The sequence below is a fragment of the Daphnia magna genome, linkage group LG10, assembly GCF_020631705.1.
Source record: "Daphnia magna isolate NIES linkage group LG10, ASM2063170v1.1, whole genome shotgun sequence".
Lineage (NCBI taxonomy): Eukaryota > Metazoa > Arthropoda > Branchiopoda > Diplostraca > Daphniidae > Daphnia > Daphnia magna.
In genome coordinates this window covers 9,093,497-9,111,937 of record NC_059191.1, presented here as the reverse complement: position 1 = coordinate 9,111,937, position 18,441 = coordinate 9,093,497, and the positions used below count along the sequence as shown (strand labels likewise).

At 38.8% G+C, this 18,441-nt stretch overlaps 3 protein-coding genes and 1 long non-coding RNA gene across 5 annotated transcripts; 1 reads left to right on the top strand and 3 right to left on the bottom strand.

Moving 5' to 3' along the window:
- Positions 1-1,727: 1,727 nt before the first annotated feature.
- LOC116932981 (rhodopsin) lies at positions 1,728-4,404 on the bottom strand. Its single transcript, XM_045179979.1, has 3 exons — positions 4,386-4,404; positions 3,806-4,314; positions 1,728-3,663 (listed from the first exon to the last, which is right to left on the bottom strand). Exons 2-3 carry the CDS (start codon positions 4,093-4,095, stop codon positions 2,226-2,228), a joined length of 1,728 nt encoding a protein of 575 aa, XP_045035914.1. The 5' UTR covers positions 4,096-4,314; positions 4,386-4,404; the 3' UTR covers positions 1,728-2,225.
- A 4,225-nt stretch (positions 4,405-8,629) lies between these two features.
- On the bottom strand, positions 8,630-13,106 carry LOC116932985 (methyl farnesoate epoxidase). 2 transcript variants are annotated; one of them, XM_032940886.2, is made up of 11 exons: positions 12,570-13,106; positions 11,439-11,687; positions 10,954-11,372; positions 10,772-10,886; positions 10,524-10,701; positions 10,321-10,438; positions 10,061-10,205; positions 9,294-9,993; positions 9,168-9,219; positions 8,888-9,055; positions 8,630-8,689 (listed from the first exon to the last, which is right to left on the bottom strand). In XM_032940886.2, the coding sequence occupies exons 1-8, from the start codon at positions 12,613-12,615 to the stop codon at positions 9,812-9,814; spliced, it is 1,452 nt and encodes a 483-aa protein (XP_032796777.2). In that variant the 5' UTR covers positions 12,616-13,106; the 3' UTR covers positions 8,630-8,689; positions 8,888-9,055; positions 9,168-9,219; positions 9,294-9,811. The 2 variants fall into 2 exon arrangements, with proteins under 2 accessions (XP_032796777.2, XP_032796776.2); XM_032940885.2 differs by lacking the exon at positions 12,570-13,106 and adding an exon at positions 12,155-12,537.
- A 593-nt stretch (positions 13,107-13,699) lies between these two features.
- On the top strand, positions 13,700-15,544 carry LOC116932991 (mucin-1). The gene is made up of 6 exons (XM_045179992.1): positions 13,700-13,860; positions 13,923-14,036; positions 14,096-14,302; positions 14,364-14,576; positions 14,674-14,877; positions 14,954-15,544. Exons 1-6 carry the CDS (start codon positions 13,798-13,800, stop codon positions 15,326-15,328), a joined length of 1,176 nt encoding a protein of 391 aa, XP_045035927.1. The 5' UTR covers positions 13,700-13,797; the 3' UTR covers positions 15,329-15,544.
- LOC116933006 lies at positions 15,389-17,557 on the bottom strand. The gene is made up of 2 exons (XR_004399836.2): positions 17,407-17,557; positions 15,389-17,334 (listed from the first exon to the last, which is right to left on the bottom strand). It is a non-coding gene; the product is annotated as an uncharacterized LOC116933006 (long non-coding RNA).
- Between the last annotated feature and the right edge of the window lie 884 nt (positions 17,558-18,441).

Genomic DNA, 18,441 nt, shown 5'->3' with positions numbered 1-18,441 from the left:
CTGTTTCAAGTTAATTTATTTCGGTCTAATTATAAAGTGTGAAGAGCAAACCATGTGGTCAAAGATAACGTTTTACTTTCCTGTGTATAAATTCAGAGCACAAAGGCTGTTTACTTCAGCCAACATCTTTCTAGCACCAAGTAAACATTGATACCAACGTGATTTTGTCATCACTTGCAACGTCGTCAAAACGGTATTACGATTACGAAACACTGCAAATATCAACTAAATTTAACTAAACATCAATATGCAAGCAGGTTGTAACATTTGAGAAAAATGAAGAGTAAAATTGTAGGTTTTTATTCCTTGCTAATTATCACGGCATTCGTCATTGGCACCTGCTCGGGACAGGGTCCTTTGGGCACATGTCCAGAAACGGATGGAACAACAACTGTTTACTTACCAGATTCTGAGAAATGCGAGTAAGTTATATCACGATATTCCTTAAGGTACAACCATTTAAGCTGTTTTTCCGTTTGTTTTGGACAATAAGGTTGTTTTATATTTGTTCTGGTGGCCTTCCATGGCAACAATCTTGTTCACCAGGACTTCACTGGAACAGAGCCTTAAACACTTGTGATTATCCAAGTGAAGCTAATTGTCCTACTGCCTAAATTTTAACCATATAATCATCCCAGCTTAATACAGGCATCTTCAGTTTAACATAGAGGATAGTTATTTTTTTGTTTCAAATTTATGGCTTGTTAACAAAGTAATACATCAATGATGTAGATTTTTGTGTAGAACATTGTTATGCAATGACATAATTTTTCAACAGATAACTTATATTTAATCAACACTGACGCAGTGTAGTAAAGGCCACTGAATCACGTTGAATCGTTTAGCAATAAAAGATTATTTAGAATTGTTTATATTATATAAAAGGAGGATCGCGTGTGGCAAATGGATGACGATTGCCCGATCCATCATTATTCTAATCTGAGAGATCCTCCTTTTGTCTTATTCGCTTTACAATTTCGTGTACCAATAATGCATTGTGTGGACTGTATACGCCCAATCCTGATTAATCCAGCATCTTTGTTTCGTGCCACATTTAGCTGTGTTTTCTTTTGTTTCTGCGACAGTTTTCCTCCATATCCTAATAACAATAAGTAATGATAAGTAAGTGCACACATAGAGGAAGGACATACTGCGTCGTGGGAGAATCAATATCGTGGCATTAATTACGGACTATTTACACCAGAAACTATGGCGATTCAGTTCTCATGTATTAGGCAATTACTGGAGAATCTAATAATATTTTATAATACTAGTTACTGCATCACTTCCTCTGCATGGAACCTTACCTCGTGCACGTAAACCTACCTATTTGTTAATTCTACTGACATTTTCGGGATTATTAGATACATCGAAAGGTATTAGGCATATCTGTGTTTCTCCACGGGTGTTGATGTGTGCGCTAAGCCTTGATCGTATTACCTTAGACAAACATCACGAAGGCTTATAACTGACATTATCACAAGATTTGATGTTTTTTCCCTTCTGTGGGTTGACTGCATGCCTACAGTGTTTGTAACTAGGCAAACACAAACAACATCTTCAACACCAGTCAATAACTAACAAACATCCTAATAAAGAAAAACTATTGTCGGACCCGCCGTGAAGACTTCAGGCTATTTTCTTGTTTTGTTTTTCTGTGCGTGACCTTACATTATTGCATTAGAGATACAAGCAGTCTATCTAATACACATATAATAGCTTAAGGGTATGTTAGAACGTCATTTACTGTTGAAAATGGATGGCGATGACAAAACAAATTGTCTCGTAAAGTATACCTACAGTCATAAAGGCAAATATAATGTACGGACACTAAACGTGATCGGAAAGAATGGAACAATAAATCAAAACAAGAAACATTGTCACAGGAAACATGATATTCAATTACAGCGGAGAATGTTTTCCCAGCAAGAAATATCGCATTTCGTCCAAACCGTCTACGCACGTACGGTACGTCCAAAACGTCTATTCACAGAAATGCAAATGACTCAAATATTATATGCATAGAAAATATTTTACATAAGAGACGGACAAATCCTAGAATGAAAAATATTCATTCAATAGGAACATATGAAATGCATCGTACTGACTGGACTAGGCAACAATCTTTTTAAATATTTCGTTCAAAACAATAATGGATGATAAAAATTATTCTGAATCCAAATATCACGAAAGGAAATATCACGCAACGTTGTCACGCGTCCAAATCACTTGCGGCTATCCTCCGGTTGACCTTCAACGACCTCTACCGATAAGTCGGTTGGGCAATCACCATGGAATTCAGCATTATGCACACGCTTGAAATTATAAACAGCCGTTGACGCAGACTGTTGAATAAGTTGACGATTAGCAGAAGTAGAAATGCGACGCACTTCTTTGTTCATCGATTCATCCACATTACTGGATTTATTGATTTGCCCACCTTCTTGAATGTGCGATACAACGGCTACTGCATTGTTACACATTTCTAAATCGCCGCCATTAGATATTGCCTTACCTCGGTTATTCAATTGACCGATAGATGGCACGAATCCGTTTTTAAAATTCACAGCAGAGTCGACTGATAAATCGCGAAAAGTCCTAAGCATTCGACGTTGGTTTGTTGGTTTACTTTCGACGCCATGCATAGTTCGACAAAAAGCGCTTGCTGTTGGATAGATAGTCATGCCCCTTGATTGGTAGCTGCTGCAACAGGAACTTCTGTTTTGACGTCCTCCTGGCCAACTTTTGCTGTTCACATTTTGATGCAGAGACAATTCAATTCCGCCACGATTGTGACCAACACCTGAACTCAATTTTTTGTTGTGATCAGCAAAGTTGGCCAGGTAATGCCTGAGCGAGTTGCGAAAATGCGGATGAGAAAATCCGTAAACTAAAGGATCTAGCACGACGGCTGTTTTGGCGAAATAGGCCGGAATAGCTGTCGCCATGGGTGACAAAAGTTGTGAATCTTCTGAACCAAATTGTCCAATTAGCGTCACGACGGCGTAGGGTGTCCAGGCTGTCAGGTAAACAAAGATGAGCGTCACAACAATCTGAGCTGTTCGGATTTCTGTCTGTCGCCGTAATTTGCGGAAGGCGCTGTTTTGCGAATTGATGCAAACCATTTGACGAGCGTGCCACATGACAGATGCCATAATGCGTCCATAACTTGCGCAAATAAGCAACAAGGGAAGCAAGAATCCAGTGGTGAGAAGTAGAATGTAGTATGCCCGGTTGGATGCTGTCCGCGTCGTGTAATCCCACGAACAACTAGTGAGCAGTCCTTCCGGAACGTATGCGGACCATCCGAAGAAAGGCAAACTGACGAGCATTCCGCAATGGAGCCAAATGAATGCGCACACTTTTTGAGCTTGAGATCTAGTCACTTTCCAGTGTCCATCTGCTAAACCCGCTGACGACCTCGTGGCTGGACCAGCGATGGCAAGACACCGTTCATACGCAATGGCGCTGAATGTCAGAATTGAAACAAGTCCGAAAAATCCGATTCCCATTCCGTAGAGTTCACATCCTAATCGTCCAAAGGCCCATCGTCCATTGAAATTTGAATAAGCAGCCATTGAATGAAGGGCTGAGGCTGACATGTCACTAAGCGCCAAATTGATGATGAACGTATTGGCTGGCGGTGATCGCAATCGTTTAAATCTGTTTCGAATTTTGAATTTCGGTTAGATTTTGGAAGATCATCTGCTTTAATGAATTGAATAATCTAATAATATCATGCGAGTGACTCATATGAATCAATACACAAGATCAATGGTCGATAAATTCTAATTTGATAATATACCTCGAAAAGATGAGTAAAACCATTCCATTAGCCACAAGCCCGACGATGCCGATGACTGAGACGATCAATCCCATAACGATAAACGCATTTGCCGGGAAATTTTCAATCAAGATCAGCTGTTCTTTGGTCCAAAACGAATCGGCACCATCACCAAATGATGGTATCAAAGAGTCGTTACTACGATCGATACTCGAATTTATCCAGTCGACTGCATTACGCCAGACGTATTTTTCCAATGTTCGCTCCGTCAGGTCTTGGCTGACGCTTGCTTGACTTCCGTTGAAATTCATCTCTTTGACGTAAGGGGGTGAAGAGGCTTGACGTGCTTGAGCAAAGGAGAGACAGACAAAATATACCGTACATCAAAATGGAATAAAATTACCGTACAGACTTCACAATTTCATATGGAAATTTCAAATAAAAATATCGTCGAGATTCTTTTTATTTTCATACGTGTTTCCTTGATCCCCTCCTCTTTTTTTCTTTCTTTCTTGTTTAAGATCAGTTTCCTATATAGAACTAGGAAACATGATTGGATTTTCAAGTAATAAAGACAGTTCCTCACGACATATAGGCTCACCCCCGGGAGTATTTTGTTCGCTGATCAAATGAATTGAAAAAAAGTTCAACATAAGACTACACAGAGCATAGCTGAAAAGGACTAGAAGCTAGGAACTTTATAAAAAGAGAAAAAATGTTAATAGAAAAAGACATGTGCCTTTTCTTTTCCAGGTTGAATAAGATTGAATACCATTCTTTACATCTTTCACCACATTATATGAAGTCGTATTGCTCCTCTTCCTAACAATGTCCCTCATACAATAGGCTGTTTTGAGTCAATGTTGGCTGCCAGTTTTATGACTGAAATTGAAGATTTCTTTCCTACAGATGCCCATCATCAAATGGATATACAATCTAAAGCTCACCGTTGAGGACAAATGTGTACAATGTATGAAATCAATAGATGGGGAAACAAACATGCAGACACAGTTGGAGTATTACCTATTAATGATGATGGCATTGAAGAAAATGCAGGAAAATTTATTAAGTAAAGGCATTCTAACTATAAATTAATAAGAAAAACAAATCACCTCATTCTTGTTCACTAAAGAGACTTCAAAAGGGTCACACCATGGAAGAAATTTCAAAAGAGTGATATTTCTTTGGCGGGTGGCAGAAATGAACACGGAACAGGTGTGCAAAATACAAGCATGACAGTCACGTGGAGGTTGTCTGTTGCCGGTTTTTTTAACAATGAAAACATTTTTGGACTTTCATAATTTAAAAATATGGGAAACAGAGAATATAAATTTGATGTATAAACGAGGTCATATGTGGGTTACGAAAATGCCACTGGGCACCTCTTTGCCATTTTTACTAGTACGTCTTCGCTCTTTGTCTACGAACTAAAGACAAATGGATCGATTTCTTTTGCCAAATTTATTGTGGTTTATATTATTTCTTGGCACAAAAACAAATAATACCCCAAATAAAATAAGTAAATAAAACAATTATGTTTTTCCTTTAAGGATCGATAACAGCTTTCTGCGATATTGATCGTTTATATCATTTTCTCTGTGTTGGTTAAAGTTACAGAGTACACACGGTCGTGAATCGCCAAACCAAAAGACAAAAGCCCTTTGGAAATTTTGAATATGCACAGTTAATGTATGAGGTGGCGTCCTGCACATAACCCTTTACAGATAAGGTGAAGTAGACTGTGCAGAGCAATTAAAATTCATGTGTTCACGAGTGCTAATCTGATGGAAATTACCTCCTCAGACTTTAGCATTCAAATGCATGTATTAACCGTAGGAAAATCACAGGATTAGACCGGATCAGCTTGACGAGAACTACTGCTATCGTGCCTAGACCATGTCTGTATATTTACGTATGTAAATGTCCTTGACGTAAGTAAATTATCAGCGTTCCCATTCACATGCAATCATCGTCCATTATACAATAGCCTCCAAGGCGTATGAATAATAAACAAGCTGAATAGCAAGCAAAAATAGTTTAACACAGATTTTTTTTAAATTCAAAAGTAACCTAGGCCCATGTAGGGTCTTCCATGCGTTTCTGTATAAGAATTCATGTCTTCGAGCACATTTTTATCACATAATCAGCGTTCGTGCTGTTATTTCTTTTAACGAAGACACACTGCCGAATAAACTATTGCCAATGCATAGATGCTGTCTATACCGTTCAACATAGAGCGAACATGACAAAGAGATACGGCACGTATAAACTTATTGTCCCACTTGACTCGTTTTGATCTTAGATTTGTTCAAAAAAGGAAATAACTGAACGTGAAAATCATAACTTCACAATAGTTTTACGTTTGAAATGTGTTCTCTTTAGACGGCACGTTAGTTGCATAATTACAACCCGATTAAACAAAATAAATTATTTTAAAGTTGTACCTGTTACGATGCGTTGACAAATAGCACGAGTCAGTGGAGAAAAGTCACCGTACAAGACCTTGTTGCAAGTACCGCCTTATCTGATTGACTGATGCTGTGTGGGTCTCACTTTCTACGCTTCTGCTAGACATACTAGTCTTTATAGCGACTACGGTATTTAAGGACATGCGCCTAGACCGTCTTACGTAAAGCATAGGATAAAGCTTTCGAAGCAGCAGGTTTCCTGTCTAATTAATGTAACATTAGAAAGATCAATGGCCTTAATAGTTATACTGGAGGACCAATATTAGTTTGTTTACTGTTTTCATTGAATTTATGCGCTGTCTTGTATAGATTGCAATTAAAATTAAACGGATAAAGATTAAAATATGAGACAGCTGACGTAACTTGCAGATTTTCTCATGTTTTCTTTTTCAGCTACATACTTTATACTTGGTCTTGAGAATTGGTATTGTGCCAGCATCTTAGTCCAAATTCAAACCCCAATTTGTTATAATCTCTTTCAACAGGATTAAAAATCACGAGGGCTATATGTAGTGGCAGAAAATTTTCTTTGACCCGCCTAAACAAAAAACCTGCATCAATAAATATCTCGATACATTTTTTGGATTGTAAACTTATATAATGTCTTTTTTTTTTACCTGTTTGGAAATCTTCCATGTTGGAAACGTATCCGATGTAACGTATCCAACCGATGATTTGATACTGTTGGTGGCGTGAACATGAGGGATCAACTCCGTAAAGGTTCGTTCTCGATTCATTCCGCATCGAGTCATTCCTCTTTCTCCCATAAGAAAAGGATCGACAAAAGTAATATGAGATCTGGGGCAATAATCTCACCATGCAGACTGATGTTGCTGGACGCCAACAATAAAAGCGGGGCTCCATATTCCTCGAAATAAAATGCCACATAAATAAAGAGGACACAATAATTAAAAATATAAATTTTTTTACTTATGTACGTTAATGTTATTTTTAATTGTATAGGATGGATATGGGTAATAGTGGGTTACACACATGGAAAATGTAATTGCGAATCCATCTGCTTGTGCTATCATGACCATTTTGAAAATAGACTACTATTAGATATGGAGGACTGTGCTGCAGCAGGTGTTGAAACTCGAGAACTAAGTGACACTTGAACGAGCAAAGGAATAAAGAAATACCAAGTGCTGGACTAATCTATAAATAAGATTACGTGCTAGATTCGTACGGTAGAAATACATTTGTAAATACAGTTCTAAAAAGCAGGGAAGGGTTTACAAGAGAGAAATCCAATTATAATGTGAGGGATGTCAAAAGATTTTTCTTTTTATTCTACATAAAGAATCAGGTTCTTTGTGTAATAATGGCAATCGAAAGTGAAAATTCCACCCACGTATAACTTCCGTCGAAATCGTTTTTTTAAACAACTTCCACCATAAAAATTGAACACAATACATCGAATAAAATGACAACCTTTAAAAATCCTAGAAACGTCGAATAATATTTTCATATTCATTTCTATCCTATTTAAATCTATAGACTATTTAAATAATTGGCTCAGAATCGGACGTGTAATATAAATTATGTTTGTACAAATCAGGAAATAGTTCCCTCTATTAGTTTTGCCAAGAATACCAAGAATCCGTGTAACAAGAACACGGCAAAGGGAATAATAACTTTATATGGCGTCACCTGCGTGCACAAACGAAATCAGAAGGGAACTTACTCTTGAAGAAACGAGAAACAATTTGTTTCTTAGTAATTAGATACAAATTTATGTGAGCAAGTTACAAAGAGAATGAATAGTTTCCAGTCTGATAAATCAAACAACATTTCAGCCCACCTTTTTCCCTGTACATGTCTGTAAAAAGTTCAAAGTTTGCGCTTCTTAAGACTCACTAATTAAAACTGAGGAAAGTTGAATTATGTATATGAAGAGGAGTAATTGATACTGTCAGTTAGTGATTTATTCTAATCTAATTGTTGTTTTTTTCCGTATCGCAATACAAGTTCGCCCCCACACATATTTTTTTCCTTATAAGGAAAATCTTGGGTTTCTATCACTATGTTATATCCCCATCTAATTAGTGATATCGACAGAATATAAAGTCAAGTTTTTTACGTAAAAAAAACCTCTTATTCGATTTAAACGTTAAGATTCGACCTGATTCCCTACGCGCTGACGGTGTTGACGAGGGTCTCAAAGGCGAAAGATCGGCACGTTTAAATAGAAGTTCACGCACAACACGCTCATTCTAAATATTGGAAAGCCTTAACGGAGATATTTGGCAAAATCATTAACTTACCCGATTTTTTGCTGCAAGTGAAATGGCGCCTGCTGTTACCCTTTGCTGTGTGAGTACCTCTCGTATCATCCAATTACTGATCTAGTTTTTTCTCACTGCCTTTTTTTTCCCCTATTACATGTGTTGGGAGTCCCGCTGGCTCCATCAGGACCCGTATTGTTGCCTTCTTCCTAGATAACAAAAAAAATTGAGTGTTTTTGTACGTATACGTAAAGATTCCCTAAAAAAAAAAAAAAAAAAAAAAAGAGAAATCAGTTCTTTTTCTACTGACGTAGGGCAGAGAAACAAACATTAGTCGGGCAAACGTGAAAAAGGAGTAGACAGAACAAAAAAAAAAAAACAAAAAGAAATCGATTTGGAGGTTCTACCATCTCGTAGACGTGCGTTCCTCCGGAAAGGGGTATAATAAGTTTCCATATGTATACTGCTGATGTCGCAGATCCTACCCGTTTCTTTGGTCTATAAAGGAACGGCTGCTTGGCTGCTGCTAGGATTGCTGAGACATGTTACGCGTCGCTATGGTGATATTATTTACCCTGAAACAAAAAGGGAAAAATCTTTACATTTAGAACTTTGCTTTAACATTTTAAAATAATCATTTTTTCGGTGCTACTCATGGCTTCGTCACGTAAATCAAATCTCATGCACCTTACGTAATTTTCTCGGGGGATCTGTCGAATGCGCCGCAACAGTCGAAGATCTTTAAGGTAACAAAAGAAAATTGAAGTTTTTGTTTAAAAAATCAAAAGAGCTGTATAAACACATACTGCGTACCACTTGTTTGAACAAAAGAGCTTGTAGATATGTACTTAATATTTATGAATCTGTCTTCTTTTCAAAGAGGATTCTACGTGTATCCATGCAGATCTCGGGATTGAAATAATAAGGATTTCTTTATTACTTCCATATCGTTCCACTCATTCGGGGATTCGCCAATCACAGCTATTTTGATCAAAAGAAGACGGACCCAGATTTTTCATTTGCAACTATGTCACATAATTAGACGTGTGCCTATAAAGAAAAGAAAAATCAAAAAGAAAAATGTTTTATCTTTGCTGCGTAAGTCCTTTTGATGCTGGCCAAACTATGCGGGCAAGCTTATGCTGAAAGCAGGTTTTTTTCACAGCGCAGCGCCTGATTTCTTCAAATCAAAGGCTTTTCTACTTCTAATGTCTCTCGAGGTTATCCACAACGTTGGCCAATACAATCTTTATTTTCTATAAAATTCTACGCATTAATAAAAACTGATTAATTTCTTTAAAAAATGTCATTGTAGAAAAATATCGAGTTTCTCAAGTTCTTGGGGTGACAATGGCTTCAAATCCGTCGTAGCCTAATGTCAAACCATTTTTGGGTTTGAGTGTTGGTAAAGGGCGATCAGGGATAGGCCGGAATTCGAATGTTTTTAGCAAGGAAGTCATAAACAAGAAATACGTATTACGAGCCAAGGGCTCTCCTAAACAAGCCCTTTTGCCTAAAATGGTAAAAATATTACACAGGTCAAACCACCTGTTGGAATGTTGAAGAAATTTAAATATTACCAGCGCTGAACGGTAAGAGGTGATCAGTTTTGATCAATTTTCTGCCGTCTGGAGTCAAGTGCCTCTCAGGACGGAAAATTTCCGGCTCTTTCCAAAAATCATTGTCATGGTGAACCGTAAAAAGATTCACTGTCACGATACTTTCCTTGTTTTTTTCAGGAGACAAGGAAACAGCCAACATGAGAAATATTATGTTTTTTTAAGCAGAACAAATATTTGATTTTAAAATCTCATCTTTTCAAAGTTAACAAAGGGTTTACCTTAGGAATAGAATAGCCATGGAGATGAGTGTCCCTTAAAGCTTTGTGAGCTACAGCCAACGGAGTGATGTTTGCAAGACGCTGTGCTTCCATCAGAACGGCTTCCGTATACAGCAAACTTGATTAGTGCACAAAAAAGGGGGAGAGGAAATGTTGAAACAAGAAACATTGTTGTTATTATAAAACAGTTGTATAACGAGAACCTGGAACGATGGGCCAACTGAGGTAGAGAATCACCACAAACTTGGTCGAGTTCTTTTTGAATTTTTTGCTGGATTTCTGGATGATGTAAAAGATACAAAAGAGCGAAACCGATAGAACCGCTCGTAGTTTCGGCTCCAGCGATAAATAAATCAATAATGACTCCTATCAACTGGTTCTCTATAGACATTTCCCCACTCTGTTGGAGTCTTATTCCTTTTGATCTAGAATGAATGTTGATTAGTTGTACCGTGAAATGAAGAATCTCCTTCAGATTGACGCTTCGTCATTTCTTGTAGATAGACGTCAATAAAATCTCTCTGTTCATCATCTGATCGATCCTTGACATGCTCCTGAATTCTATCCTGTTTGAACGTATTGGTATCAAGAAGAAATTTGTTGACTTTATCTTTTTTTTTTTTTTATTCTTACCCGAATGAAATCTTGAAGCGGAGTAAAAAGATCGTTTCGTAATCCCAGGAAATTCCTCGTCGTAGATGGGAAAAGGCGTAGGAAAATCGCCGGAAATGGAATATTTGCCCGCGTGAAATTTGCACTGTGGATGAAACTGTCGACAATATCGAGGAGGCGGGCTAGTCGGACATCATCCCTTTTGAACCGTTCCCCACCAATCAACGCCCATAAAATGTTAATTAGCGACAAGTTAAACATGCCTTTGAAATCCACCGGCTGATTACGCCCTGATTGCAAACGTATTTCATCCATCAAATCATCAATTTCTTCACGAATCAATCCCTCGGACGAAGTCTTTCCAAAACCTAAATCTCTTAAATGACGTAGAGAAAATCTCCGTTGTTCTTGCCATTCTGGCCCATCATTATGCACAACACCTTTAATAAATAAATAAATAAAAAACATTAAGAATGCCTGATTTAAATTATTGGACAACATTTTACCGAGTCGTTGACCAAAAGTTCGTTCCCTTCTAGCTGCATTGTCAGGTCGTCCAGCAAGATCATCATTGTATAGTGCTTCTTTGATAGCTTCGTATCCACAGACGGAAATGAACGGCTGACTAGGTCCTAAATAGAAGCCCGTTACTGGTCCGTATTGATCGGCTAACTTTTTGAGTCCCAGATGAGGATATTCCGGATCAAGTTTCGATAGGAATGGGATGTAACCCGCCAAAGGCAGTCCTCTAGGTCCTTTTGATTGAAGAGAAAAAGAAGTGACACATCATTATTGATCATTAGGGTGTATTACATTCCTATAATTTAATTAGGTCTACTGTTGTAGCTGGAAATGTATACAAGCTAAAGTTACTGGCGTACGCATAATGAGAAAGGAGGAGTCCGATTGACACGAACATACTTGGACGAAATCGCGAGAATATCCTTCCTGTCCTCACAACATTACTGAAGCACTAGCAAAGTTACTTATCTAAGATTTAGTAACACAGACTGTGGCAACTCTGACATAGTTAAGGTGTCTGTGCTGTACCCTGGTTGGAAAATATCCTTCGGATTGTGTTGATGCATGCAAAACTTTTCTCATCACTTGGCATTACCTGGACTGATTGACAATTGCTACTCAAAACTTTTCAGCAGTGCTACTTGGAAGGTGTCAAACTAATGCTTTTATTAGGACATTGTATAAAAGAAAATGGGCTTACCCGGTGGGAAATTAGACGGTCGAATGGATGCTTTGACGAGCAGGGCAAAGAGTATGACTACTATCAGAATTTCGGTAATCATTTTGTGTTCGTTTATCGTTCAGTGATGGGAAATGGTGATCGACGAATGGCTTATTGTTGGAAAATATTGACTGAAACTCTTGTCCGTTGAACGCATAAAACGCATTGAAACGAATAAATTTTGATCGAAAAACTATTTGAAAAGGCTGAGGACAATTATAGAATAACTAAACAGCATCAGAAAGCATGCTGAGTTGCCCCAAAGACACACACGACTGACCAGAACTGTATACAAAAAAGCTCATAACAATGCCTAGTGTTTCAGAATTTCTTAAAAATATAAAAATAAGAATAGAGAAAAACAAGTTGGATATTATCATCCCTTTCATATTACCAGACACGTTTTCGTTCCGAGGGGGAGATTGTAGGCCCTTCGGCATTCGAAAATATGCAACGTCATCTTTATTCCAGGCCTCCAAAAGGACTGTTTAAGACTTATGACCTTGAACATTTCCCCGCTGACATTTCTCTTTTGTCGATGACTAGAGTATTATATAGAAGTATTCTCTTTTGATTTTAATCCAGGAAGCCAGTAAGAACGAATCCAATCGTCGAACCATTAACGAAAATCGGAGAACTAAGCACTTTTAACATTCCTTAGGGTGTAATTGGATTTATTGGCCACTTAATGGGCTTCCTTTTTCTCATGATTGATGCGATTTGTTTTCAATCCTTAAATTAAAAAAAAGTGATGATCTTTATTAGTAGGTGGCAGCACCATTCGGCGACGGCAATTAGGGAAATGGTCTTTCTACATTGCCGGTTCAACAATGGGCAAACGCAAAAACGAACAGGTTTAGAATTGACAATTGAGAAAACTGTTCGCTGTGCAGAATTACAGCCAAATCGAATGTCACGTAGAACCGTCAAGAAGCTTTTGCTTTGTATTCAACTCCCACTCTTGCCTGTTATCTCGCTTGACTGGCAGCCGACGAAAGAGTTGTGTTCTGGCAACATACGTTGTGCTCAGCAAAATCTACTACCACAACTACCGTATGCGAAAAGTAAATAGCTTTTGAATATGCCACCATATTATTCATGTGGTATGTGGCAAAGATAAAATTCTAAACGCGAGCTATGTAACTTGCACAATAATTTTTTCTCGTCATTGAAATACAAATGGCGTTCAAATTGAATTGAGTCCGTCGTACACAGGCGTTCATTCAAATGTGAAATGTATGGCTTTTTTTTTGTCCTTCAATTCCCCTATTGAAATACCTCAAAGGAAAATAAAAATCCAACAAAGACGACTTTTCTTCATATTCCAGAGATATGTGCCCATCTGGGATACTTTCTACCACAATTGAGATGAATAACTGTGCGGTTTCCCACGTTCAAATTGACGTCAGCGAATGAATAACACTTCAAATAGGTATGAAGAAATTGAGACTGAAAGATGCACAACCGCAAAAACATTTTGTATTTACTTTTCGTCACCACCTAGGAACATAAACGTACATCGTAGTAAGCTGAGATGTATAAAAAGGATGAAGTTAGAACGACGAATATTAGTTTAATATTTCGATATTGCAAAACTGTCACAAACGTTGTAGCTGCTTAAAATGTTACGTTACGGCATTTTGTTACTGATTGCTTGCAGTTTGGCTGCCATTACAGCCAATGAGGTAAAATAAAATTCCTTTTGTTATAAATCAATCTTACGAAAAAATGTATTACGTTTTCGAAGGCAGAAGAGAGGCAGTATGCAACTTGCGCTGGAACTTTGGTAGCCAACGCAGATGGAACGCGTTCCTGCGTTACCCAAGTTGGCATTTCCAGCACTGGCTACCCCATCTACAGGGTTAAACGAATTAAACTATAATTAATGTCGTATATAGACGTTACATTTGTATTAAACAGGTTACAAACCTAAACACTGGCGTTACTAGCTTCGTAACACAAAATGGCTTCAATGCTAATGGCCAGCCCACCTACAGCGTAAGCTCAACGTACCCCATGACAACCTACGTCAATACCTGTACGGGCACAATTGTAACCAACAGTGATGGAACAAGATCTTGCGTCACAACAGTCGGCACTTCCAGCCTTGGCTATCCCATCCAGACGGTATGAGAATTAAGTGTGAACATCATTTTTAACGAATGTCTACTTTTAGCTTCTTTTGTAGGTAACGAATTTGAACACAGGAGCCACAAGCTACGTTACACAAACCGGTGTCAATTCGGTCGGACAACCGGTTTACAGTGTAACGCCAACATATCCCGCCAGCACCACTACCGCCACTACCACCTGCGCCGGACAGACGGTCACGAATAGCGATGGTAGCCGATCTTGCGTCACCCAGGTTGGCACGTCAAACACTGGCTATCCTATTTATCAGGTATAAGCAACGCCCATCTAAAATGATCTACAACTAGGGCATGAATGCACTCTCATTCATTTCCATCCCCACTATTTTCAATACATTTGTGTTACAGGTCACAAACTTGAACACTGGCGCCACGAATTACGTGCAACAGACTGGTACGAACACAGTAAGTCAGCCTACTTACTGTACACCTACAGCTTATCCAGTCAACACCAACTACGTCTGTTCTGGAACACTGGTGACAAATAGCGATGGCACCAGGTCGTGCGTTACCACAGTGGGAACTTCTAGCACTGGATACCCCATCAGTCAAGTAAATCAAATTAAAATATTATTTCATCTTGCAATCTTGTTATATTTTCGTATGATTTTTTAAATTGTTAAATCAGGTTACCAACTTGAACACTGGTATCACTAGTTACGTGACACAAAATGGAGTGAACGCTTCAGGTCAACCTACCTACAGCGTTACTCCGTATTATCCTACCGTAGCTCCAGCCCCTGCTCCAGCTCCAGCCCCAGCCCCTGCTCCAGCCCCTGCTCCAGCCCCTGCTCCAGCCCCTGCTCCAGCCCCTGCTCCAGCCCCTGCTCCTGCTCCTGCCCCTGCTCCAGCTCCAGCTCCAGCTCCTGCCCCAGCTCCTGCCCCTGCTCCAGCTCCAGCCCCTGCTCCAGCCCCTGCTCCCGCTACTCTTGCTCCCGCTCCAGTAACCGCTGCTCCTGCTCCTGTTACTTCGGCTCCCGTTGTCGATCCTTTCTTTGGTTAAGTTCCAAAGACAACTTTACACGACCGGCTGATTCAGATTCTTTTAATGACAACTTACATAGAGCCAATGCCTTTGGCTGTTTCTGTCAAGCTTCTTGATAGACAATCTAATGAAAAACTTTCGATTTAATGGTTTAAAAAGTATTGGGTGATGGAATGCTATTCAACGTGCATTTGCTAGTCTACAAAAGAGAAAAATACACTATCGATACAGAAACTGTTGTCTATGCCGAACAAATTTACTCGACAAGTAAATCCCAGAAGGAATTCTGTACAAAGTCAAGAGACGAGAACAACTCGTCATTAAAAGTAATTATACTTGGTGCAAGCATTAGACACAAATGATTTCACTTGAACAAGAAGAGTGACCTTGTTGCACCGAATCAATAGAGTGAACGAAGACAACTGGAGATTTCCTGCCGGCTTTATGCCGGAGGGCACTACACCTCATTTTGCGTTATCTGGTATACGTGTTACCCTTCACGTAGGCTCGCAATGGGTTCCGGTTTGACAGCCAAGCTTTTTTGTTCTCACCCCGCTATCTGTTCTTTTGGCAAATGAAAGCCATGCCAATACTATGGAGAAGGGGAAGGGGAAAAAAGAGACAAGTCATTCATCTGCAAATTCTAAAGAAAGGTTAAAATGGGCCTATATATTTCGCCACTGGCGCATGACCAAATCGTAGCCAAATATTTAAGACGATTTGTCATTGGCTCCGTTTCCCGTCACGTGCCTACGTGACTAGGACAGCGTCCTTTTTTTCAAAAAGTCTTCCACGTGAAGTCCCTCCTCCTCGTTGTAAATATAGTAAGTCCTACTATAAAAGCCGGTTGTCTTACCCATCAACTCATCATCAGTCAGCAGTCAGATTCTCACAGCAGCAGCTAACTAACCAAAGGGTGAGTTTGGCATTTAAAAAAAAAAAAATCAATTCTTATTTGATAAAACATTTTCAATTTTCCCTATTTGAAAATCCAATTCAAATTTAGTGTTATCAAAGTAATATAAAATTTATAAATATATATCCTACATTTTGAACAGAATAAACTAAATAAAATGGACACCCTGAAGACCGTCAACGTTTCTGCCGTCCAGAACACCTGGGCCATCGTCAACAAAGACTTGAATACTCATGCTCCTCATTTCTATGTGGCGTGAGTACCATAGCAATTTAGAAACAATAAGTACTTAATTTTGATTGCAATCAAAATCTTCTTGATAGATTGTTGACTGCCCATCCGGAATATCAGCCCATGTTCCCAACCATTGCCAACGTCCCCGCTGGAGAACTATTGAACAATGCTGCATTGAAAGTAAGTATATACTGATATTGTGCAACACAGCATTTTCAATTGGATATCATCAATTATCTTTACAACTATTAACTCACAATTAGACCTTGTCGGTTAACGTGCTGACCAAATTGTCGGAATTGATCGGCTGCATGGGAAATCCGGATGCCTTGAATGCCCAACTTGTTGATTTGGCTAATCAACACAAAGGACGTGGAACAACCCGTGCCCATTTCGATGTAAGTAAAAGCTTTTCAAATTTTGAATGCCCTGAAAATGAAGTGAGCAGAAAAGATTGGACTAAAAATTTATCAATTTTACAATGAATTCCAAAATGCAGAACTTGTCCAAGGTCTTGATCGACTTCTTGGCTGCCAAATTGGGAGGAGAATTCACTCCAGAAGCCCGCCAAGCTTGGACTGCCACCATGCAAGGCATCAACACCGTTGTCGAGGCATCTTCCTAAGTCAGAAGAAGAAAAGATTTTAAAAAATAAAAATAAAAGTAGGATTTTGTCTAACAGCAATGAGTTTGGTAAAGACATGTGTAAATAAAACGATAAAACATGTAATCCTTTAAAAGAAAAAATACAATTTGGCATCTAAAAAAAAAAAATAAATAAAAACTGACTCCATTTTCTTTTACCTTTCCTGAATACAAAGCATCACACGTGGAATCTGACGGGGCTCACGCCTTTTACTTGCCCTGGTTTATTCTGGATTTAAAATCCAAACAAAATTAATCGTGTATGCGAAGCCATAAAGGCAATAAGGCCTTCTTAATCTACCTGATATTTTTCCTGTTGCATCCCCAATTTTATGCATTTCATTCCGAGACACTATCGAGACGTGGAACGAAAATGTCGATCTCGTTTCGAAAATGATATTAAACAAATACAGGAAATCGCCAATAGAACAGTCAGCTGAGAATGTCGACTGCCACTTGTTACGATCTCAGTTGGAAGTCGCCATCGCGGCTTCAGTTTGTTTGGCACATCCTGTCGTCACTCATCACTACAAGAATCATTCTCAATATACAATGATTATAACATGTTTATTTAGACTGGCAGCATAGCATTTTGACATTTCAGGAAGTCCTAGTAATGTACTTGAGCTCAGTGTTCTCTGTTTTTCAAAAGTCAAACGATACAATGATGAAACCCCTTAGTACACATGATCATATCCCCATTTAGAAACTAGTTTTACTAACTGTAACTAGAACAAAATAATTAAATTTGAAACACAGTTTGGAAGCGAAAAAAGGCCGACGTTTCTTGCTTGTTAACTATATAAGGACACCATGGCTAAATGGGAGTGTAATCCCTTTCTAGATCTTTCAATGAATGGCAGACAAAGGTTAACATAAATGCAGATAATCTCTATCAATCCTTCCCGAAAAATTCTATGGATTAGTCCACACACACGTGATGCAATCCCGCACACAAAGTGGCACCTAATTTATCTATAATTGACAGATGGCTCGATCTTTTCAGTGATCGGATAACATTAACCAACCTTTTTCAGTTCAAACTCTGCGTTTTTTTGTGTGTGTGCTGGAACTGACCATTGTTCGATGGCCTGGGAAAACCGAACAGGATATCGGTCTAAGATCGTTATTCCAAGCCTACGGACGTGACTAAGCAAGTCTTTTTACGTTAATAACAGAGTGGATTTGTGGACGGCGCTGATGGGAAGTATCGACCGCGTAATAGACAGGTGAACTTGAACCTGTTGACGTGTCACGAGATGGTTTGAAGGCGTGGCTTCGTTACATGCCACGTCTACGGTTTAAAGACAATTGGACACTTAAGACAATAACTTTA